General features: G+C 34.0%; 1 protein-coding gene across 13 annotated transcripts in view; it reads left to right on the forward strand.

Annotated features, from left to right (window-relative positions):
- The window catches only part of EHBP1 (EH domain binding protein 1), a 369,287-nt gene that overhangs the window by 221,103 nt on the left and 123,545 nt on the right, over nucleotides 1-24,639 (forward strand). For all 13 annotated transcript variants that reach the window (XM_074207073.1, XM_074207081.1, XM_074206989.1 and 10 more), the window contains 4 exons: nucleotides 15,423-15,601; nucleotides 16,219-16,267; nucleotides 19,588-20,499; nucleotides 24,490-24,630. In XM_074207073.1, coding sequence (XP_074063174.1) covers nucleotides 15,423-15,601; nucleotides 16,219-16,267; nucleotides 19,588-20,499; nucleotides 24,490-24,630 — 1,281 coding nt within the window. The remainder of the gene's footprint in view (nucleotides 1-15,422; nucleotides 15,602-16,218; nucleotides 16,268-19,587; nucleotides 20,500-24,489; nucleotides 24,631-24,639) is intronic.

The following is a 24,639-nucleotide window of genomic DNA, read 5'->3' on the forward strand; positions in this document are numbered from 1 at the left end:
TTTGTTTATGCAAGAATTATTTGAAATATGCTGTAATCTTTTAGTATATACATACATACATATATATATATATATATATATATATGTATATATATTTCCTGGTATTTTTAATAGAGTCTGTGAAGAAAGAAGGGAAGTTCAAAACTAACTAATAAAGATATTACCCAGACTTATAAATTCATACTATATTGGACTCCCTATGTCCTTGAAGTAATATTCCCTTATTTCTACAACATAATGACCATAAAATAGATCTTCCTTTAATTTTGTTTAGTATCTGTTATGCTTACTTGTGGGCTCCCACACCATCAACAACTTGATTTCCATCTAGTTCCTAATGGAAGCCATCTATCATAAAAAGAAATGAGAGGATAACATGTATTGTTCTGAATTAGTACCCTTGAGCTTTGCTTCCAACTGAGGCTTATTCTTTTTAACCTCAGGAGCAACTGTCTAAAACCAAAGGATTGTCTCCTGTGTCAGAACACGTAGCCTAGAGGCAGTGTTGCCTGAGGGCCCCAAAACTGCCTTATCTGGCAGGGTTATTCATCAGACAAAAGAAAGAGAATGAAATAAAAATGTATAAAAGCTGGCTGTCTTCTTTAGGAAGCTAGGATTAACATCCACTCTCCAGTGATACATAAATTCTTCTTTCTATCAAAGGAATGGCTGACATATGGGAACTGATTGATAAGAAAACAGTTTGGGGACCCCAAAGCAAGGGAGTAAGGAAGATTATAAGTGAAAAAGAAAAATCTGGTAGTTGATTATTGTCTCTGAAAATATGCTTTATTATTTTATTGGGGTGTAGGGTGATTGTTTTTTCTTTCCATGTATTCCAAACTTCCCCATCCAGGGCTATGGAGGATTTGTTGTTTGTTTTAGTTTGGCTTTAAGGATATCATAGCTTCTGTTTATTTTTATTGTCACAGAACTTTGGAGTTTCTTGTTCCTTTTTTGTTCTGAGTCCAAAAGTTACCACCTACCCCTTTATGAATCCATTAACATAAGAGACTTCTCTGTAATAGAGTGGCATAACTCTTAATTGTCTGTTTATGTGGCATAGACGGTTGGGGGGAGAAAGGTGTTTGGTCCAGATCAGGAACTTCTCTGAAACCTCCCTCCACCTGATGCAAAGAAGCTACTCATCCATAATTTATTCCTGAAGCATTGTAAGGTTAAGTGACTTATTAGAAACTTAATGTCTGACCTCCTTTGAAAAGTATATGCCATTTTTTTTTGTTTTGTTTTTTCAAGACAAATAGGGTGTTAAGTCAGGTAATTATTAAATGTCTGAGGCTGGATTTGAACTTAATTCCTCCAGACTCCAGGGCCCCGTGATGGTCTATCCACTGCACCACCTAGCTGCCCTTTGTGATCAGACATTTTATCAGAACTACGTCAGATTTTTTTTTCATCTATTCCCACTTATCCTAGTTGCATGGATTTTGTGCTTTTCCATTCAAGTTTACCTTGTATCTGTTTTGAATGTTTTGTACATATCCATATATGTCTGTGTTGTCTCCCACATGATAATGTAAGTTTCTGGAGAGCATTGTGGACTTGTTTCACTTATGTTCTTGTATACCTACTGCTCAGTAAAGGACCCGATACATAGTAGCTTCTTGATAAAAGCTTAATGTTTGATTTTTATCGATTCATATAAAAGCTTTTAAATTTGATATCAAAATTCTCTGTTTTGCCTTTGTGATTTCTATTCTTTGTTTCATTAAGAATTCTTATCAAGCTAGCCAGTGTTGTATTAATTTCATCCATTTTTCCTCTATTTCTTTTTCTTTCTTTTTTTTGGGGGGGGTTGCAAGGCAGTGGGGTTAAGTGACTTGCTGAAGGTCACACAGCTAGGTAATTATTAAGTGTCTGAGGCCAAATTTGAACTCAGGTCCTCCTGAGTGCTCTATCCACTACACCACCTAGCCACCCCCTCTTGCTTTTATGATCTTTTTACATTTTTGGCTACATAGTGATTTAGAGTTATTGTATTGTTAATGTAAACTTTTTAGGTTTTTGTGAGGCAAATGGGGTTAAGTGGCTTTCCCAAGGCCACACAGCTAGGTAATTATTAAGTGTCTGAGACCGGATTTGAACCCAGGTACTCCTGACTCCAGGACCAGTGCTTAATCCACTTAGCTGCCCCTTGTTATGTAAAATTCTGGACCAAACTTATATTTTGCTTAAATATGTTTTCATTTTTTCCATTAATTCAGCACAATACTTTCATAAACATTACCTCAACATCAGAACCTATTGATTTTCAATTTGTTATCATTGACTTCTAGAACCCCAAATGGCTTCCAGATCATTATGAAGTAGGACTTTAAACAAGAATGAAAAACAATCAAATCACTCATAGAATTTGGTTCCTTTAAAAACAAGGGAGAAAAATTCTTATATACAAGAATTAATGAAAAAATGAAAACTTATGCAAGTAAGCCTCTCCAAAACATAGAAAACTCAGCAGTAACTAGAAGTGGGGGGGGGGGGGAATAAGCATCTCACCATATTGTAATTTGCATTAAAATAATAACTGAAGAACAGCTGACCAATTTGTTGTTCCTGATCCTCTCAAAGAAATCTATACCTGTACATGATGGCCCTGAGGTCCTTCAACCTCTCTGGTTATAGCAATTTTTAGATTTCAGAATTAACCCCCTAGTTATCTGCCAAGTGACTCTCCTCACACCTGTCCCAGTTTGGGAAATCTAGCATGCTCCAATCATTTCTGTTTCTGATTCCCCTCTCTCATAATCATTTCCCTGGTCTTAAGAGGTCACATCACAATGCATCACAGTTAGCAGCAAGTAGATAGGTTAGATAATATAGAGATCATGAATTTAAGAATGTCTAAATTAGAAAGAAAAAGAAGATGGGTGATGAAGAAAGTGAGAGAAATCCTTTTTTTTAAAGAGATATAGAAATAGAAAATTAAAAAAAATTAATGAGCAGGACTAATTGAAGGAGAGGAGAGTTAATCCACTTGTAGAAGAGAAAAAGAAATAAACAAAACTCCAAAGGGAAATGGGTAACAAATGAGAGGAGGGGATCACAGTGAGAAGAACCCCAGGAGTACCCGAGTTCAAATCCGGCCTTAGACACTTAATTTAGTTCTTTAAATAAGCTACCATGTCATCTACAAAAGCAATGGTTGTATGTCCTATTTGTGCCTTTTTCCTTAGTTTCTTTTTCTTGTCTTTTTGCTAATTAGTGTCTGTGGCATTATACTAAATATTATTGGTGATAGTGAATATCTTTAACACTCATCTATTATATATAACTCTAGTTAATCTCTATTGAATATTATGTTGGTCTTTGGTATTGAATATTTTCTTTTTTTTCTGTTTATCCATTTTTCTTTTAATGTTGATATCCATCTATCAGGCATAACCTCCATTCTCTTGTCTTGTTACTTTCCCAGGTAGAGCAGTTGGATTCCTAGAGCTACTTTTCACTAGCATTTCTGTGTGTTCACTTAGTTGAGTTGATATATAAAGCTATTCTTCTGCTTAGGCTCATTCTGCCAGTCCTAGAAATATATTCTTTCATTTAGTATTGTTTGTTATAATTGATATACTGTAATTTGTGTGTTCAAAATGATTTTATTTGATGTATCAATTTGTCACATGTCAGTATTTAACAATCCTTATAAAGTCTTTAAATCATGCTCATCATGTACTGCTAAGACCACTTGGGTCATTCTCTTCAAATCTATGTCTGACTCTCCTTGCTACTGGTCTAAAATGTATCTCTCATAAGAGGAACTGGGGTGATTTTTTTACCTCTTCTCTGAAGATTTCTTCTGAATCCTATCAGTGCACTATGACTAATAGGACCAGTCCCTTGGTCATTTGTTCTATGAGAACTGGTCTGTCTTTTGCCTCTTTTTATATCCCCAGAGCAGCATAATGACTGGCATATTAAAGGTGCTTAGTAAATTTTCATTGATGGATTGATAGACTAATTTGAGTTTTTATAAAGATTCTTGGTATCTTGGTCTAGGGGCCCAGAGATGTACTCTGCACTGTTTCATTAATTGCTCCAATTTTCATTGCAGTTTTAAGTAGTAGAAAAGTAGTAAAGATCATGTGATGATGATGATGTTTGTCCTTCATTCCTGAAGAAGACCACATCAGGGAGGTGATGCCATGACAAGCACTAAAATTGGATTTGACCAAGAGAATGCTTTGCTTACCTGTCTCACTTTCTCCTCCAGAGCCATCTGGGTCCAGTGGCCAGATAAGGATCAGAATGACTGGAAATGACCCTCGATGCAGGGCAATCAGGGTTATGTAACTTGCCCAAGGTCATACAGCTAGTAAGTGGCAAGTGTTTGAGACTGGATTTGAACTCAGGTCCTAGATTTGAACTCAGTTCTTCTGATTCCAAGACCATTTCTCTATCCCCTGAATAGGGCAGACAGAACTGGGAAGGGAAGAGAATATAAGCCAACCCATAGCTAATACCTGGGAAAGTACAGAGTGATGTAGATATTGGGGACCAGGGTGAGGATGAAGATATGTTTCAGAAGAGTAAGGCATAGGGAGAGATAGAAATACAAAAGATTATGAACAGATAAATGAGATTGAGTTTTTGAACAGGGCAATTAAACACTTCATGGGTGATGGCAAGATCAGTAGTATGAAACAATTTCTCAATGTCAAATGCTTCAAAATTCAAAACTGACATGGTTTTTATTAATGCAAAGATATTAAAGATAACTGTTCTCTGCCTTGCCAGAGAACTCTAAAAGACAATTGAGCCTTTGATCTATTTGCAACTGAAATCACATAGTTATGTTGTCTCCCCCAGTAGAGTACAAATTCCTTGAAGTAGGAACTGTGTTATTTGACTGTTTGTATCTCTAGTACCTTACCTAGTGTTTTACATATAGTGAGCAATTATTTATGGTTTTTCATTCATTTATTAACAAATTTTGTTAATTCTACAATACCTCTGGGGCAGCTAGGTAGCACAGTGGATAGAGCACAGGCCCTGAAGTCAGGAGTACCTGAGTTCAAATCTGGCCTCAGACACTTAATAATTGCCTAGCTGTGTGGCCTTGGGCAAGCCACTTAACCCCATTGCCTTGCAAAAAAAAAAATCTACAATACCTCTAGGAGTTTATGAATTTCACTATTCATTTGATACCCACTATTACCTCTATAGCTGTTCCTTTCTCTCTCTCCCTCCCTCTCTTGGTACTAATTAGTCATTGTCCATTTAGGATAAAGATAGCCCTTTGAAATATTTCCCCATATAAGACACACCTTAATATTGGGGCCTTAATTTAAAAAAATATTACATGAAGTTATTGAATTCAAGTTTTATTCATCATGAAATTCAATGACCTTCTGCCCATAACTTTCAGATATCTTTTGGGCAAATCTGGTGTCATAAACCTGGAGCACAGATTGTGTCCTCCTTTGAAATCAATCACTCACTGCTTTTTCATCGGCAGTTTTTGCCTCCTGCTGAACTGTCTTTGTGGACAAAGGAATCCCAATGGCCCTTTGCTCTTCAATTCCCTCTCTAAATCAGGCCATTTGGCTGCCTTGCTTCTCTCTGGCCTTCTTCTGCCATGGCATCTTCAGTAGGATTCCTTCCTCCAAGAACCAGTCTTGGATTGTTTTCTCATTGGAGGAGGGCAGGATGTAAGTTCAGCACCATGATTTCCATTCGCTTTCGCAAACTAAATCACTTTGAACTTGAATTCAGCATTGTATAAAAATCTTTTCTTAGCCAAAATGTAACCTAAATTCGAAACAATGAGCACAAAGACACCAAGCATCAAAAAGCAGGAAATTCAAGTAAAAAAATCTGCAACCACTGTTATAAGAAGGCACTCCCAGTTTTTAGACACCCAAATTTTTTGGAAAAGGGTGTAACTTATACATGGGGAAATTTGGCATTTACTAGCTGTATGACCTTGGGCAAGTCACTTAACTCCATTATCTTGCCAAAAACAAAACCAATTATCCCAACCCATTCCTTTCATTATCTTATTCCCATCCTCTTTAACCCTACTTCCTCAAGCCTCACTCCAACTCTTTCACTATACCCTATTGAATTCCTCTTCATTGTGAACCTCTTTCTACATCTGTTTTTTTTTAATTAGTCCTCAGAGAGATATGGCTTCTCTCTCCCTCACTAGTTGTGCTCTTTGCACACTCTTCTGACACACTGATCAGGAAGACGGAGTCAGAGTACTCTATTCTTCACTGTCACATCCTAATTGAAGTTCATTCAATCAAAATTTTCTGCTCATTCCAAACAATGTTAGTTGTAATACTCCAGCTTTCAAGCCATTCTTCCTCCTGTCTCAAGGAGTTTAGGACCTATCTTACCATCTTCCTCTCTAGCAAATCTTTACTCTCAGATTAGGGGACTTTATCATTTAATATTTTATCTTCAAAACCCCACCATTTCCAAATTCCTCAACCTCCTTAAGTTCTATGACCTATTTTATCTCCCCCTTAGACATATAGACCTGATAACATAATAGATCTCACCATTACCCAGAAGTGTTCATTTTCCCTGATTAGAAATGCTGACATTCTATTATTCTACCTCTCACTCTGCCTCCCTCTTTCTAAAATGATTCTTTGCCCTCATTGAGACCCCCAATCTTTCTTCCCCTCAGTACTTTATCAGACCACAATTACCTTTTCTGCCTTTAGTTTCCTTTCTTTCTAGTTTCATCCTCTACATTCTTCTACTCTTTAATTCCTTATTCCTTTGTCCTGTTATTGTTTATCTGTTGACAGAATTCACCCCTGTTTTACTCCTAGCATACACCTCCTAGCTGGAGGAAGTCTCACAGCAGGGCTGATTGGTACATTACAAATTTATATTATCCAACTTCAACTGAGCCTTTACTTCAGCAATGCTGTTCTCATTACTCCCTAATTGATTCCTGTCTCATTCCCCACAGAAGCTATTCCAAAGCTTCTTTTCTCTACTTGAAACTCCTTTTTTTTTTTCACTTGCCTCTTCCATCTCTCTCAGCCAAGGACTTTATCTTACTTTACTATATTTTTTGGCAAGGCAATCAGGGTCAAGTGACTTGCCCAGGGTCACTCAGCTAGTGTCAAGTGTCTGAGGACTGATTTGAACACAGGTCCTTCTGACTCCAAGACCAGTTCTCTATCCATTTTGACACTTAGTTGCCCCTGTCTCTTATTTTAATGAGAATATAAAGATCATTTAATGAAAGTTCCCTCTTCTCCTTTAATCTAATCCACTCTCCTTCATCCCCCCAGTCACTGACACAGACTCTTCTCTTTACAAAGGTCAGCTTCTTAAAAAAAAAAAGTCAGCTTCTTTATAAGGGCACATGTTGCTATCCCCTCCTATCTTCTCCAAAAGCCTGCATCCTCCATCCTTCATATTCAAGCCTCATTCTCAAAAACTCTGCATTTGACTGTCCCATCTCTTCAAGTTATTGTCCTGATTCTCCCTTGCTTTTCTCACATAAACTCCATGTAAAAGCTGTCTTTGACTCACTGCCTCTATTTCCCTCCTGTCATTCCTCAGCCCTTTGCAGTCTGAGTCTGTCCTTACAAAACTGAAGCAATTCTCTTCAACATTACCAGTAGAATCTTTTACTTGCAACGTTAGACATCTTTTCTCCCTTATAATCTTCAAACAACCCTTTTGTTTTTTATATCCTGACAACTCTCTCCTCCCTAAATGAACCATTCTCCTCATGGGGTTTCTGGGACCTCCTCTCTCATAGCCCTCTTCTTACTCCTCCGATGCTCCTTTTGAGTTTCCTTTGCTCACTATCCATAACACATTCCCTAAGTTGGTGTACCCAGAGATAGTGTCCCAAGAGGGAGTAGGAAGAAAGAATCGTTTTCTTCAATGCCTACTATGTTCCAGACTTTGTTATCTCATTTGATACTCCCAAAGACTCCAGGGAGGGAGGTGCTATCATTTCCAATGCAGAGGACTCACATATCTACATATCTAGCCCATTTCTTCCCTGAACCTCAGACCTGCATTACTGTTTTCCTGTTGGACATCTAAATCAGATATCCCAGAAGTGGGCTATCTTGGAGTCAGGAAAATCTGAGTTCAAATCTGTCCACAAATACTAGTTGAATGACTCTGGGATAATCACAACCCCTGTTTGCTTCAGTTTTCTAAACTGTAATTAAGGGGGATAATAACAACACTCCTTTCTTAGTGTTGCTGTGAGGATCAAACAAGATTTTTTTTATAAGTAACTTCCCAAACTTCTAAGCATTATTTAAATATTAGTCATTATTATTATATTATTATTAACATGTCCAAATTGGAATTTCTTGTGATTCTCCCATACCCTCCCATCTTCCATACTTCACTGTTTCTATCAAAGGTGCCATCATCCTTCCAGTTTCCAAGGTTCATAACTTTGACATTAACCTTGATTCTTCCCTCCCTCACTCCAATAGTCTGTTTTCAAATTTTGCTGTTTGTTCCTTTACATCTGACCCCTCTATCCACTCACAAAGCTACAACCTTAGTGTAATTGCTCATCACTCATAAGTAAGATTATCTCAACAACCTCTTAATTGGTTTCCTTGCCTCAAGTCTGTCTCTCTACTCCACTATGCTCTACTGCTACCAAAGCAATATTCCTTCATCAAGAACCTATTTCATTCCTGTATTCAGTCAACTTTAGTGGCTTCTCATTGCCTATAGGATTAATATAAACTCCTCCCTGGCTTTGAAAGCCCTACTTGACCTTGGTCAATTCCAATCAAGTGGACTTGCCTGTTCCTCACATATGGCACATATCCCATCTCCATACCTTTGAGGCAAAGAAATCCCTCTTTTCTCCTCTTTGTAATTTCAAATCACTGAGACATGCTCACTGACTACCACCTTCCTCACTCCTGCATCACACAAAGAGGTAGACTTTCTTTTTTGTCAAGACAACCCCCTCTACCATGTACAAGTGGTCCCTTATGTCCCATCTTCTCCAACAAATGGTCCTGTTCTCATCCACATTCTCCTAATCTTCACTTTTATCCCAATATATTTACTCTTTCCATGATACCTATAAATATTGTTATATTCATCCCTGCCATCATTCAAAAAAATCTTCACTTGATCCGATCACATCTCCTAGGTACTGTCCTTTACCTCTTCTAGACTAACTCTTTGAGAATTTCATCTACACCTGTGACTCCTTTTTTTCTTATTACTTCTAAGCCTTTGGAGTTTAGCTTCTGACCACCTCATTCAACATCTCTAAAGTTATCAACGATTCCTCAGATATAAAATTTAATAGTCTCTTCTCATTCCTTATCCTTCTTGTCCTTGCTGCAGCATTTGACACACATTCTCCAGATAGTCCCTCCAGGTTCTTTTCCTACCTTTCTGATCACAATTTTTCAGTCTCCTTTGTTAGTTCTTCATCCTTCCATGTCATGCCCACTTACTGTCCTGAGTCCTTTACTCTTTTCTCCCTACACTAACTAGTTTGATGATCTCATCAACACCCATGTATTCAGTTATCATTTCTATATCAGTCATTCCCTGATCTCTATCTAGATTTCCTAGACTCACTTGAACTCCATTCCCACATCACCAACTGTTTATTTGACATCTCAAAATGTATGTCCTATAGACATCTCAAAATCATTGTGTAAAATAGAATTCATCATCTTTTACCTCAATCCTTCTTTTATTCTCAACTTTCCTATTATTGTTAAGGGTATTATCTTTCTTCCAGCATTTGGGCTCATAGCCTTAATGTTATCACCAACTCTTCCCCACTTATCCCAAACTGTGACCATAGCTTTATTCCTCTTCATTTATGATATTTCTCCTATGTATCCTCCTTTCCACCCATACAACCACCATTCCTGGACAGTGTCATAGCTTTTGTTTTTCTCCACTTGCCAAAAGGATTTTCTTATAATTCAGGTCTAACCTAACTAAGCTCATAAACTCTAATGGTTCTATTAGCTCCAGAATCATCTAGAAAGTTTTGGCATTTAAAGCCCTTCACAAGCTATCTCCTCTTGTCTTTCTAATGTTCTTGTGTCTTATTTGGTTTCAGCTTTACTGGTCTATGTATTATTCTTCACACCTCACTGATCCTCCATCTCATACCTGGGAGCTCTCCTTCCTTTTTGCATACTCCAGATGTCTCTAAGAGTTCTTTCTTAGTCCTTTCCACTTCTAGTGCCTTCCTTCTAAGATCAGATCTGTTGTCTACAGTTATCTGTATCCTGTCTCCCTCCTTAGGAACTTTTGCAGTGTGTTTGTGCCTTTCTTTATATCCTCAGAGCCGAACCCAGCACCTATCATCTTTCCTAAAGGTTTGTTGACCCCAGCACTAGGCCTGCAGCAGTTCTTCATAAATGCTTGTTGGATTTAATGGAGTGTCCCAGGTGTCTGAGATGTTGGGAGAACCAAGGAAGACTTCTATCATGTTGGAGAGGGTACTTCCCCTGGCAAACTTGTGAGATGAGAGAAATAGTTTTCAATCTGCATTGTTGAAACATTCAAATGAATGAGATCACAGATTCATTTTAGTATTTTGAGAAAGGGCATGTATTTTAGGGGTTTGGGTTTTTAGATTTTTCAAGGCAATTGGGTTAAGTGACTTGCCCAAGGCTACACAGCTAGGCAATTATTAAGTGTCTGGTCGGATTTGAACCCAGGTACTCCTGACTCCAAGGCCGGTGCTCTATTCACTGCGCCACCTAGCTGCCCTGAAAGGGCATATATTGATACAGACCATCTTAAAAGTTTCAATGGTACATCCACAAAGAAAAGTTTCTTCTACATTTCATTTAGAGAAAAACATCTGAACATTTTAGATAATTTTTTTAATCTAGAAATTAATTCAATTTTAGCAAAGTTTTTAAAAGCATCTGTTAAGTACAAAAGATACTGATAAGACTAAGGATACAAGGACTAAAAAGAAAGTAGTCTCTATTTTCAAGAAGCTCTTCCTGTCCTGGGATAATACATATAGCATATAATAATATACACTATATGTTAGGGAGTCAGAAATATGTCCTAGATCCAGCTTCTAAGCTGAACCTTGAAGGGAAGTATAACTAAAATGTGTTCACTTAATATAGATTTCATCTAGTGATGAAATCACACAAAGAGGTTGACTTTATTTTTGTCAAAACAACCCCCTCTACCATGTACAAGTGGTCCCTTATGTCCCATCTTCTCCAAGTGCATATAACAGTTTATTTTTCTAATTATTTTCATTCATGTAAATTATATAGTACAAAGTATTTGCATATACCATAAATAAATTGAAATGCAATTAGATTTGTGCCTAAAGTTCTTTGAACTCTAAGCATCAATCTCTCTAGAATCCAGGAAATAATCTGTTATTAATACATGATGCTTATTGTATATTTTATTTGTCTGAATAGTAAAGATATTGATTGTGTATACACAATGCCATACATTCTGATGAAAAATTAATTCAATCATATGTATGTTTGACATCATTAAAACATGTAAATGACTACATGCATTACTTATTTTTCCATCTATATTGCCATTTTTATCTAAAATAAGGTTGGAAAACAATGAGAAGTGCCATAGTTCAGAAATGCATTAATGTTTTTAAAATAATTCCTAATTAAGTTTAGACTTTAAAATAAGGGGAAAATTAAATTATTACTGACTACTATTGAATGTATAGTTATGAATCCTATTAACTATATTAAAAGAATCTCAAGTATTTTATCAACTAAGTCAAAGTTTCTGAAAGGGTATAGATAGCATGACTCACTAGGGCCAAAGAACCCAGAATTATTAGTATTTTTGATCCTGGTTGTGTCACTGGTGCTTTGCCATTTTCTCGAATATAAAATGGGAGGAAATAATAACTATTTCACTAACTTAAGGAACAGCTAATTAAACACTATATAAATATGAAATTGTAAATAAATGATTAACTATAATATCTTGTTTCAGGTAAATTTATACCATTATTGGAAACAAACTTTTTAATTAAGAGGTCCTTAATAAAACTTGAGCATATTATGGCTAAAATTTATTTATGTAGTCTGCTTATTTGATTGACATCTTTCTTTAAGTTTATAACTTCACAATTTTTGTTGAATAAACATTCAGAAAAGTATTATGGTGTAGGAATTAGCACTCTTCTAATATTGTTTCAGTGTGATGAAACATGAATTTTCACAAACTAAAGGAAGAGGGAGTTGTTGACTTGAGCAGTTTTGGATAGAGTATGATGCCATGCTTACTTTCCCAAGATTAGGCTATAAGTCACTCAGTTTTCAGGTGGGGATGAGGCTGTAGGAACCAGAATTTTCATTAGCAAATCCAAAGTCAGCATGTTCAATTTAGAACTGATTTCTTCCAGCCTTCTGTCTGAAATGATATTTATGATATACTTTAACATTTGTGAAGTGTTTTGTATATGCTGTTTCATTTGAGGCTTACAACAATCCTCTGAGGTAGAATAATACCATTTGTACAGTTTTCTATATTCATATTGTAGTGTTTTCTTCACCTCTCTCCCACACTTGATATATCTAATGAATTACTAAACCCTATCAGTTCTATCTCCAAAGTATAGTTTACATTTGTCTGTTTCTGTTAATACAACCATCACCTAATGAAATCTCTTATTGCCACCCATATGGAGAGATGCAATAACTTCTCTTCATGTCTCACCTTTACTATCTCCCCTCTCCAGACCATCCTCACCACTGCTAGGCTTGTTTTATTTATGCTACAAAGCTGGTCATGTTATTTGTTTCCTAAGACCCTTCATTGACTCCTTATTGCCTCATACTCAAATTCAAACTCTTGCCTGGCATTTAAAGCCTTCCACAATCTGGCACCACACTAATTTTTCTAGCCTTATTTAATACTACACTCCTCCACAGAGTTTGGTCGCATATTACAACCAAACTGAACTATGAAACTTTCCTTTCATACAGCAGAGTATTGTAGAAACAACCCCAGATCTTAAGTGAAGGAACCTGGGAAAAAATTTCAGCTTTGCTTCTTGTTACCTGTGTGACCATATGTCTATGGACATCAATTTCCTCTCCCATAAAACAAAGAGTTTGATCAGAATTATGTCTGATCTCCATTCTGTCTTGAAATCTTCATACCTCTTTGTCTACTTTGCTTTTGATTATATTGTTTTCTATATCTAGAATACCCTCCCACCCCTGGACCTCTCCCTCTGTTGAATCCCTACCAATCCTTCATAGTTTTTCTCCTTCAAATCCAACCTACTCTAGGAAGCAGCCTTCACAAATTTCCCCTTCTGGCCAGCATTTTGAGAATGACCTTTCAACACATGATCTCATAGAGACTTGATTTGAGTCTTGATTATGGACTTATTATTTTGTATAATATTCATTAGTTTTTGTTAACTATCTCAATTAGATATTAAGTTCTATGATATCATAGACCAAATCTCAACTTTTTGCTTATTAATAATTAGCACAATGTCCCTTCAGATTTGGGATGTAAAATCAGTGCTTATGGAATTGAATTGAATTATACTCTTCCAGCTTCAGCTGGATTAGATTATCATATTAATTATGAGGGAGAATGGGAAAAATATATCAGATGACTTGGATTCTAGTACTAATTCTGCTATTCACTCATGGTGTATCCTTTCTGGGTTGTTTTCTTATCTATAAAATAAACAAATGGAACTTTGATGATCTCTAAAAACCCCTTTCCCCTCTAAAATTTTATTAGTATAATTTGAGAACATGATGACATAGTCGAGTTTCCAGATAGCATCAGTTTCTTTTTTTTTAATCATACCACTGAACAAATTAATCTATTTCAGTAGAGAGATGAAAAGGAAGTAGAAGTTGTTGGTAGCACTTGGAAATTTATTTAAAAGATACTTAGATAATGATATTTGTGCATTTACTAAGTTGATCTCATAAAAGATCATTTTTCTGAGGTCAATTAATGCTATTGGAAATTATTTTTCATTCTGTTGCTCATTATTAAGTAAATTTACTACATACTATTAGATCCTATTCTTTATGAATTGCTGTTGATGGAGTTATCGTTTTAGGAACAGCAAAATTCATGGTTGTTTATGTAACAATTTGTTAGTCTGACAGTCAATAAAAATGAGAAATTACCTCCTTGGTATTTTTAAGTTGTCTTCCCCTACAAGTAGTGACTACATAAATCATAGTTATGTGATTTTGACAGCTTTAATTGTTTAGCACTGACATGCTTTTGTCAAGTGGGGGCATCATTGGTCTTTCCTAACTCGACTGTGTGGCAAGAGTGATTCCAGACCAAGTAATGAAATTAGGATAAATGACTTTGTCCTTTTTTTCTTAACTTATTTTGAAGCATCTCTGTTTTGAATCTAAAATTTCTCATAGCCCACATTTATACCTATTTTCTTTTGAATTAAGAGAAAGATTTAAAATACCGAAAAAGTTTGTGTTTTTTTTTTCAGTCTTGAATTTCTACCCTTAAAATAACTTTTCCATGACATTTTAAATTGGAAGAATCATTTTTTGGGTGTGAAACAGTACATTTTTGTTGCACTCAGGAAAACAAAAATGGCTCAAGTTTAAGATTAAAAGTATCTTTATTATATAATCCAGATTTACTTTTGCTTTTGACAATATTATTAATATACATTAATTAATTTGTCAGTAAATGTTTTAAAGAAAAATATGTTCTCAATATACACTTAATTAGTTGTTAGTGTAAATCAAATATTCATTTATTCTTAAGTGAAATTTGCTTTCTCTTAGATAATCTAATGAAACTGATAGACTAAGGAATAAACAAAACAAAGCAGTTATGTGCTGTAGCTAACAACAGTTCACCATTGCTAATAACTCTAAAATTATTGATCTCATTAAATGTATATTAAGGTGATATTTGAATATGATTATCACTGTAACAGTGTCCTTTTAAAATGTATATAAGATCAGTGCATTAAAATATTTCACCATTTGATCTCTCCACTATTGTAATAGCTCACATCATAGACTAGATTTGCTCTTCTTTTGATGTACTCAGGAAAGAGTTATAAGAATATTTTTCTTGAATGCATTTTGGAAATCTTTTTAAGGGTGTGGAAAGTTCAGAGACTATGCAGTAGGAATGCCTTAAGTGTTTAAATACTTTAACATAGTATTTCCATCATTACAGTTCTTGGCCTGTTTTCATATGTAAGTTAAGAATTCTGTACATCTACATTCTCTAAAGGCAAATGCCAAGGGCCAAAAGTAGAGATAATAACTTGAGATTTGTGTACCTCTCTTGCAGGTTATAGTTATAAATTGACAGCTCTGAAGGACTGAAACTCACATCAAAGGATGCAGATCATCTAGTTAGGTCAATTATTGTTAATTTTATCTTCCATTAAATTCTTTTAATGTTTTCCTCTTTACCATTTATTCTAGCCAAGCCCTATACCAAGTCCTGTTTTGGGGAGAAAGCCAAATGCTAGTCAGTCACTGCTTGTATGGTGCAAAGAAGTTACAAAAAACTATAGGGGAGTGAAAATCACCAATTTTACAACATCATGGAGAAATGGCTTATCTTTTTGTGCAATATTGCATCATTTTAGACCAGATCTGATGTAAGTAAACACATTTTACTTTTCCAGTCAAATCCTTTACATGTACTAGAAACAAGAAAATAACAACATTCAAAACCACTGCTTGACATGCCCTGAAATGCTTAACTATAAATTACTTTGAGCACTTTGTGCATTTTTAGGAAATAGATTTATGTCAAACCTTGAAATCCCTTTATTACTCCTCCTAAAAAACAATCTTTTCTCTACCTTAAAAGTGATATATTTCTTTTTCTTAATCTTATAAAAGAACAGACTTCAAAATGATTATGAAAATTGTGTTAGTTTTGAAATGAGATGAGACAAATAAGCCCATAGCTTATACATAGACAACAAGGGATTACCTCATGGTGAATCTAGTTGTAAGGCTAGTCTCTAGTCTCCTGCACCAACTTTTTTTTTTAGATGAAAAGCTTCAGGCAATAAAATGTGTATTTACTGTTTATTTATTTATTTGGTTTATTTATTTTCTACAAAATTAGTTTTGTTGATCGAATTGCTATGAAATTGCTAGTTACTGTAGGATATCACTGTATGTCAGATGTTTAGATTTGATGTATTTTAAAACTATCTCATTTATCAAATACTATACATACCCACTGTGCCATTTTCTCCCTCAGTGACTACAAGTCCTTGAATCCTCAAGATATTAAGGAGAACAACAAAAAGGTAAGACCTAATAAGAAAGGAAGGGAAAAAAAGATAGAGCTTCAATTTTGACTTCACTGCAGGTTTTTATTAATTTTGGGAGAGTGAAGCAGTCTTGTAAGGTCATAACTGTAGTACACAGAAGCTATTCAGCCTCCTGCAGTTCAAATCGGACATAGTATTGACTCTGGTTTGTCATGTTCTTTAATATTCACAACAAGTTCCAGGTTAGCTTTAGAGTTATATTAATAACTGAAAAGAAGGGCAAGAGGATTTGAAGCTATTTGTAACTTTTTTCTCCATCAGTCTAATTCATTTTTAACTGTTTTTTAAAATTGTACCAAAAATTGCATGTTTATACTTCTGTTTGACTTTACAGGACTACTAGATTGGTTAGGATAAATGTGTTGCTGTTAATGTCATAAGTCCTTAAAATTTTTTGAATTATAATTTGGATTACCATTAATTTTTTATTAAACTGTATTTTTCTTCAGCATAGTAAAGAAACATAATTAATAAAAACCATTGTGGACTCAAACCAAACCTTTTTATTCTCTTCAGAATGAAGTTAATTAAAACCCAAGTAATATTAAAAGAACCCTGACACAGGTTCATTTAGCTAAAATATGTTCAAGCCAAAATATTTTTCCCTATTAATGCTTCTTTCCCCCCCAAAAAAATATATCTTATGCAGCAGTTAAAAATTTCATTTTTTTCCTTTAAAATACCTGGTTTTCTCACAGGGTGTATTGGCAAATAACTCATTTTCTACAAAACTAATATTGGGAAATTATTGTTATATGCTTTCTTATATTGGTATTCTAAATATAGGTTATGTTTGTAAATTGTTTAGCTTTTCAGCAGTAACATATACCAAAATAAGAAGCTTGATTTTTTTTCATAATTTAAGTCAAATTTGGTCTTAGAGTTTTTGTACAAGTTTTTTTTTCATTGTTCTGTTGAATAAGTAGCAAGCCTTTGCTTGCTCTCATGGAAAATGCAAAGCTAAATAATTGCAAAAATGAATATATTGTTATTTTTAAACTTGCAGTTGTGACATCCCACTTTTTTTTTAGTTTTTCCAATTTTGAAGACTTTAATACTGCTACTTCAGATTTACTTTCGTGTGTGTGTGTGTGTGTGTGTGTGTGTGTGTGTGTGTGTGTATTACTATTCTATTAAAGACATTCTTTCCATTAGTTTAGGTTTGGCTGAAAAATTCAGTTTTAGGGTGAATTTTATTTCATATTCTACTTTTAGTTGAAAACACTTATCATTCAGTAAGTAATTATTGTTTCATTTTTTTTCTTTCATCGTTTTAAGCTTTTGCCTGACAGCTACTCAAATGTAGCTGAGTTGCTTCCTTCAGATTTGTTTCCTGACTTCACACAGTTCTGGCCTGTCACCCCATGAGCCCTAGATAGAAATAAATACAATATAGGGAGCAGCGTTGCCTCTGTATAAGTTCCATGTCAATGTATAGCATTAGCAATGATTGTTCCTGACCAATAAAAATAGCATCTAGTGATGAATAAGATAATTTTCTTTATAAGAACTCCCTTTTCCTCTGTACCCTGGCCACTACAAAAGACACTGGGTTATTGACTGTAACAGCAAATGTTAATCTCTGAAAATACACCTTTAAGTAAATGTCTTGACCTTACTTGTTAAAAGCATGATTTGTTTTTAAACATTTTGCACTACAATTAGTGTTCATAATTACATTTTAACATGAACTGTTACAAGAATTAAAACTTAAGAATTTTTCTCACAAGAAAGCTAATCATTTTCCCAGACCTGGAAGTAGTGAATAAAAAAGGAATTTACCTGTGACATCTGATCTTGACCAATATGTCAGTGTGTTAGATAATTGGGAAATGTTTAGAATACTGCCTGTGGTGCTTTTGCTGATGGCCTGCAGTTGATGGCTGTCAATCATGTTGTCAGGACACTGAAGGAAGAAAAATTCTTTAATTTTCCTAAAACAAGTAAAATTACAAACAAGTCTATACTTGCTCTCCCACTGAGCCATACATCTTAACTAAATATTTTGAGTCATCTATATATGTATATATTAAGAAAGATAGTGCTGTGAAAATTGAAGATGTTTTAATATCACAATTTGTTTTCCATTTCATTCTTCCTTTGTCCCCCTAAAAAAATTTTAAAAACTGCAGGAGGAGTATGAGGAAAGGATTAAATCCAAAGGTAGAAGTATATTTTAACATGTATGTGCAAAAGACTATTTTCTTCCTGGTGTTAAATCAATGTCTAACTTATTGTTTTGAAGAAAAATTTGAGTTGATTTTTAAAACCAGAATATTATGAGAATATTTTTATAACCAAAATTATGACATGTAGATCTGGAAAATTTTTTCTTGTTCTTACTAAAAGTATATTTAAATCCTTAGCTATTCCCTACAGGGCTTCTGGCAACACAATACTGTTTTCAAGGGTTAGTTCAGGATAGTAATAATTATTTGTAAATTGAGAAACAGCTTTGATTCTTCAAAACTAGAAAAACCTGAAGCACTGCCATCATTTAAGGGCTAGCAAAAATAATACAATGCAGTCACACATTCTCAGCTTTGTCATAGGACAAAAACACTTCACTTTTTTTAGTGCTGATGAAGGAAAATTACATTCTTCTCATTTTGTAAAGTCATAGTTAATTGGGTATTTAAGAAAATGCTTCTAAGTTTAAAAAGTATTTATTACTGCTTTATATTAGGTGGTAGAGTTGTAGTTCTTTTTGGTTATCTGCTTCTAATTTTTCATCAGCACAAATCACTTCAGTTACACAGCCAGTAGAAGTGAAGAAGTCGATCAAGCATGATAAAGCCCAAGATAGATTAGTGTGGTGTCTTTATTTCTTAGTTTCTTATCTTAAAAGCCCATCCTTAGGTATCTTTTCTGTTTTCAACTGTCCCATTTTTATTTGTTTGTTTTCTATTTTTCTATTTCTATTTCTATTTTTTATTTTTTCTATTAAGAATGTTCCTAATAAAAGTGAGCATATGCTTTTGCAGATATTTGCTTTTTTAATTCTAGTTTCACATTCAGCATTACTAAAAATAGCATGAAAAGAATTTTAAAATAAAAGTTTACCTAAGTGAATTTTATATTCTCACCTACATAGAAAGCAGGTATATTTCTAAAGGAAAAAGTAAATTTGAATTTTGGGATTGATGGGAAAAGATCATTTGAATTTTAAGAATGTTTTTATCAGCAATGTGTAAATTTTTAAATACAAGTTATAACATTTCTCATTTTTTACTTTCAACTGAAATTTTGAATCATTTGAGTGAACTCTAATAAAATTTTGTTTGCTTATTTTGAAGGCATACGATGGATTTGCAAGCATAGGAATTTCCCGGTTATTGGAGCCTTCTGATATGGTTTTATTAGCAATTCCTGACAAACTGACTGTTATGACTTATCTTTATCAAATAAGGGCCCATTTCAGTGGTCAAGAATTGAATGTTGTTCAGATAGAAGAGAATAGCAGTAAAAGCACCTATAAAGTGGGAAACTACGAAACTGATACAAACAGTTCTATTGATCAGGAAAAGTTTTATGCAGAACTTAATGATTTGAACCGGGACCCTGAATTCCAGCAGCCCAACAGTGGAGCAGTGGACTTCCTATCTCAGGATGATTCTGTATTTGTAAATGATAGTGGTGTTGGAGAATCAGAGAGTGAGCATCAGACTCCTGATGACCATCTAAGTCCAAGCACAGCTTCTCCTTACTGTCGAAGGACTAAAAGTGACACAGAACCACAAAAATACCAACAAAGCTTTGGAAGGACTTCGGGATATGAGGAGCCTGGAATATGTACCCATACAGATTCTACACAAGCACAGATTTTGTTGGGCAAGAAAAAATTGCTAAAAGTTGACACTTTAGAATTAAGTGACTTAACATATATCAGTGACAAAAAAAAAGATGTATCTCCACCCTTTGCTTGTGAGGAATTTGACAGGCAAAGGCATCATTCTCTAGAAGTTACTAGTAGTAATCTGGAAGAAGAAAAATTTGTATCTTCTGACTCCTCAGAAAACAAGAAACTGGAACCTGAGTCTCCTGTAAAAAAATCAAGTTTATCTCCCACTTCTAAACTTGGATATTCTTATAATAGGGATGTAGACCTTGCAAAGAAAAAACGTGCTACTCTGAGACACACAGAGTCTGATTCTGATACAGATAGAACAGTTTTAAATCATTCAGACAATTCTGCAAAAACAGCTCAGGTAAGAGATTTGACTAAATATGCTTCTTTAGTTACTAGTCAGATATGGCCCGGTTGTTGTCATACAATAACGTATTTGTACTGCATTCTTGTAGGCAGGGACTGTTTTTTAATTTTTCCTTCATAAACCTAGTACCTTCTACACAATGGGCGATTAATAAAGTTTTGTTTTTACAAATGGTTGTAGGTGGAGTATGTTATGATTGGTCATAATGAGTATTTTTGAAGTGATGAAAATGTGTCATGTACTTCTGTTGTCTGTAACTGCTAGTAGGTGAAAAACAGCAGCATAACCAACTCCTGTACTCTCCAGTTAAAGTTAGTAATAATATTTTATAATTTTGCTAAAAACATTCTCTAGAGTAAAGGGCTAAGTTTTCACCTTTAAATACTACTAGTTAATTGACTATAGAAAGCAGAAGAGTATTTTTTTAGCTTACAAATGAATAAGAGTAGCCCAAGAATATTTTTATTTTCCCTCTAATAAAAAGGCCATCTTGAACATTTTTCTTTTCTTTCTATTACCAAATTAAAATTCTGATCTTTTTCTTAAAGCTCAATTATTTCCTGCCCCTATTTTTTATTTTTCATCAAAACAAATCACAGCATTTTTCAGAGCTTTCCTTGTATGATGTATAGACAATCTTGACCTGATCACTTGGCATTCACTGACCTGACCACCAGCAGCTTTCTATGTATTTGACTTTGAACCAACCCTTTCCTGACAAATCAGTTGCCACAGCAGCATAATACAGTTTTGGAAGCTGAAAGGGCCAACATAATGCCTCACACAGAGTAGTAACTGTCATATTTGTTCATTGATTTATTGAAAATTATTATCGACTATGTTTAAGTATTTCCCAAGTAACAGTTGCGTGCATCTATTGTTTTTAGGATACCTTTTATTTCCCAATAATTTCCCATAGTCATTTCCTAAAAAGTACCCCCACTCCCACCATTAAACCTTTTTTTTTTAACAAATAAAGGCAGTTAAGCAAAATCAGATATATCTGACAGCATATGGTTGCCCATACCCAAGGTTGTTCATTATATTTAATCTGATATTCCATATCTGTTTTATTTCATTTACATTACTATAGTCCTTTCATACTATATCTTGGTTTACTTTATTCATGGTGCATCTCTTCTGTGTTTCTCATAATTCCTCATATCCATAACTTTATGGCACAGTAATATTCTATTACAGCCATATACCACAATTTTGTTCAACCATTCTTCCAATAAAGTGCCACTCAGTATATTGTACAACATATAAGACCTTTACATATATGTCCAGTAGTGGAACTTCTGAGTCAAATGAAATGAAGTGCTTAATGATATTTTTACATAAATCCAAATTATTTTGCTAAGTAGTTGGATAGATCTTTCCACAACTTTATCTAATGTTGACCATGAAAATAGATTCTTAAGGCAGGCTTCAGCATTGTAGTCATTTGAAATTATTGGTGACAATTGCCAGTGGATTATTTCAACAAAGCAATGTCCTGGAAGTCAGTAAACTTGAATTCTTTTCTATATTTACAACTAGGTGTAGATTCTTTGGCAAATAACTTGACTTAAGCATCAATTTACTCATCTATAAATAAAAGACTTTGTTCAACTCTATTAACTCTGATGATTGAGGCAACTTGTAGTCTGCATCAAATAATTTAGCTCAAAATGTGTTAATGTATTGGCCAGGAATATAAATTTCTTGTGATTTCAATCTTGAAATGATAAAAAGAATCCATTTTTCTAGAAAGCTATAATATGACTACCTAATAAGCCTCATTTTTACAATCTATAGTCTAAAGATATAAAATAAAAATAATTCAGTTTTGCATGACATTGAACAACTAAATTTGTTACTATAAATATTCAACCACTATTTAGGCAAAAAACAAAGCAAAATAATAATTTACTGCATGACCATAAAATCAATGAGGCCTAAAACAAGACCCCAGAGAACCTAAATGGCTTGTCTGAGCCAACTTCAACATTTCACAGGTGAGAAGTTTAAGACATTGAGAGATCATGTTATGCCCATAGTCACACAGTTAATGGCAGAGGTGGGTTTAAAACTTAATTTCTTTTTTTTCCTTCTTAAATTCCTTCTATGATTCCACAGTATACTTTGATCTATTTCTAAGAAATTTGGTAACAAATTACATGTATAAATATAATCTAAATATCTTCATTGCTAATTGTGCTATTTCTCAAATTCTTCTCTCTCAAATATGAATTTTAAAGTAATTTTAAATATGTGATGCAGTTTGTTAAAGGAAAGTTAAAATTGGGATATTAGCTAATGAATCAAAAAAACAAACCTTAAGATGAATGGACAAAGAATTCTGATTTGTAGGAATAATTTAAAAAGTTCTGCACTTTAGATTATATACTGTTTTTTCCTAATCTCAGCAGCCTGTTTGCCAAATTGTAGAATTACACAACTAATAATAATGATAACTCACTTGTATATATGGTTTCAAGGCTTAAAAGGCATTTTTCTTCATACTAGCTCTATAAAGTAGAAAGTAGTTCTGTTTTCTGCGCTGAAACAAAATTTAAATGTAAATAGTTACTAAGCAAATTTAATTAGTTGTATTGTTTAATATTGTTTTAACAAATCATTTGATTGAAAAAATTTTTAAAACCCTTAAAAATATTAACTGTCATGTCTAAGGCAAAGGAGAAAAATCTAGATGATTAAATAGGAAAATTTGAAAAATTCAGAACAGTAAAATAGAAAGCTAAAAGAGAAAGTTATCCATTTTTAGGAAGTTTTTTCCAATAAACTAAATGAAAATCATATTTGTACTTAAATAACCATTCCCTTTGCTTCCTATGGAACTTGTACCTAAAACTTGAACTACATAATGAAAGAAATGTATGTGCAGTGGATGTGAGATTAACCATAGCCACAAATTGTTATATTGCAGTTGGATATGTTGGAATGGGGGGGGGGGGTATAGAAGAAACAAAAGCCCACCTTACTTAAATTGGCATGTATGCTATTGCTTCAGAAAGGGCTTCGTAACCTGGAGTCTGTGTACTTTTAAAATATTTTAAGCATTATAATGTATTTAATTTCCTTTGCAATCTTGTATATTTTATTTTATACATTTAAAAACATTTTCTGAAAAGGGTTTCATAAGCTTCACTAAATTGCTAGAAGGATCCATGAAACAAAAAAAAAGTTAAGAATCTCTGATTTAGAGCTACTGTCGAATAACATTTCTTTTGGACAGTTTGTTCCAAAAGTTCTTTAAAACAGTAGAACAGAATAAGCACTTAATATTTTTCAATAGCTCAAGTTAACCATGAAAAAATTTATAATTCTGATATGGTTTATTTCATTTTAGGAAGGTAAAGGGTAGGGAAAGCCAGACTATCAAAATATGATTGCTTTTCATTGATTCAAAGCAAACTTTACCAGAATAAATATAGTCAAAATGTTTCAGTCCTTTTTAAACTCCAGGTGATAATAATTTTTACTCTACTAAAAATGAAATAGTTACTTAAGGGAATGAGATCCTTGGTCACCATTCACAGATATTACTGAAAAATATATGTTCTACATAAAGTACAAATATTAAAGAGATATTGTTCGTTCTATAAAACTCTAGGGAATAAAAAATGAATTTAAATAAATTTGATATTAAAACATGCTACTTTTAGCAAATACAAAGGATAGGAGAAACAATAGACTTATAGACACTATATCCTCTTTTGAGTATATTTCCATAAAGTTAGTTATACTTAAACTATAACTAAACAAGATTTCAGTGCTAAAAATAATTTCACTTCAGTTAAAATGTACTTATAAATGCCATAGTATCTATTGAGCATGCTCATACATCACACAGTCCTATGAAGTTGGCTTAATTCTGACTTTTTTTTCATTTAGGTAGATTATATGAACATTAATATGTGTGTATAGATTACATGTATGTGTTTTTACCTCTAATTCTGTCTCTTTACTTTTAATTAGAGAATATTATCAAGACAGGAAGAACTTAAGGAACGAGCAAGAGTTCTGCTAGAACAAGCGAGAAGAGATGCAGCTTTAAAGGCTGGGAATAAGCAGATAAACAGCACATCCACCCCCCTGCGCAATAAGCAGCTGAGCGATGTAAGGTTC

The sequence above is a fragment of the Macrotis lagotis genome, chromosome 1 (assembly GCF_037893015.1).
Source record: "Macrotis lagotis isolate mMagLag1 chromosome 1, bilby.v1.9.chrom.fasta, whole genome shotgun sequence".
NCBI lineage: Eukaryota > Metazoa > Chordata > Mammalia > Peramelemorphia > Peramelidae > Macrotis > Macrotis lagotis.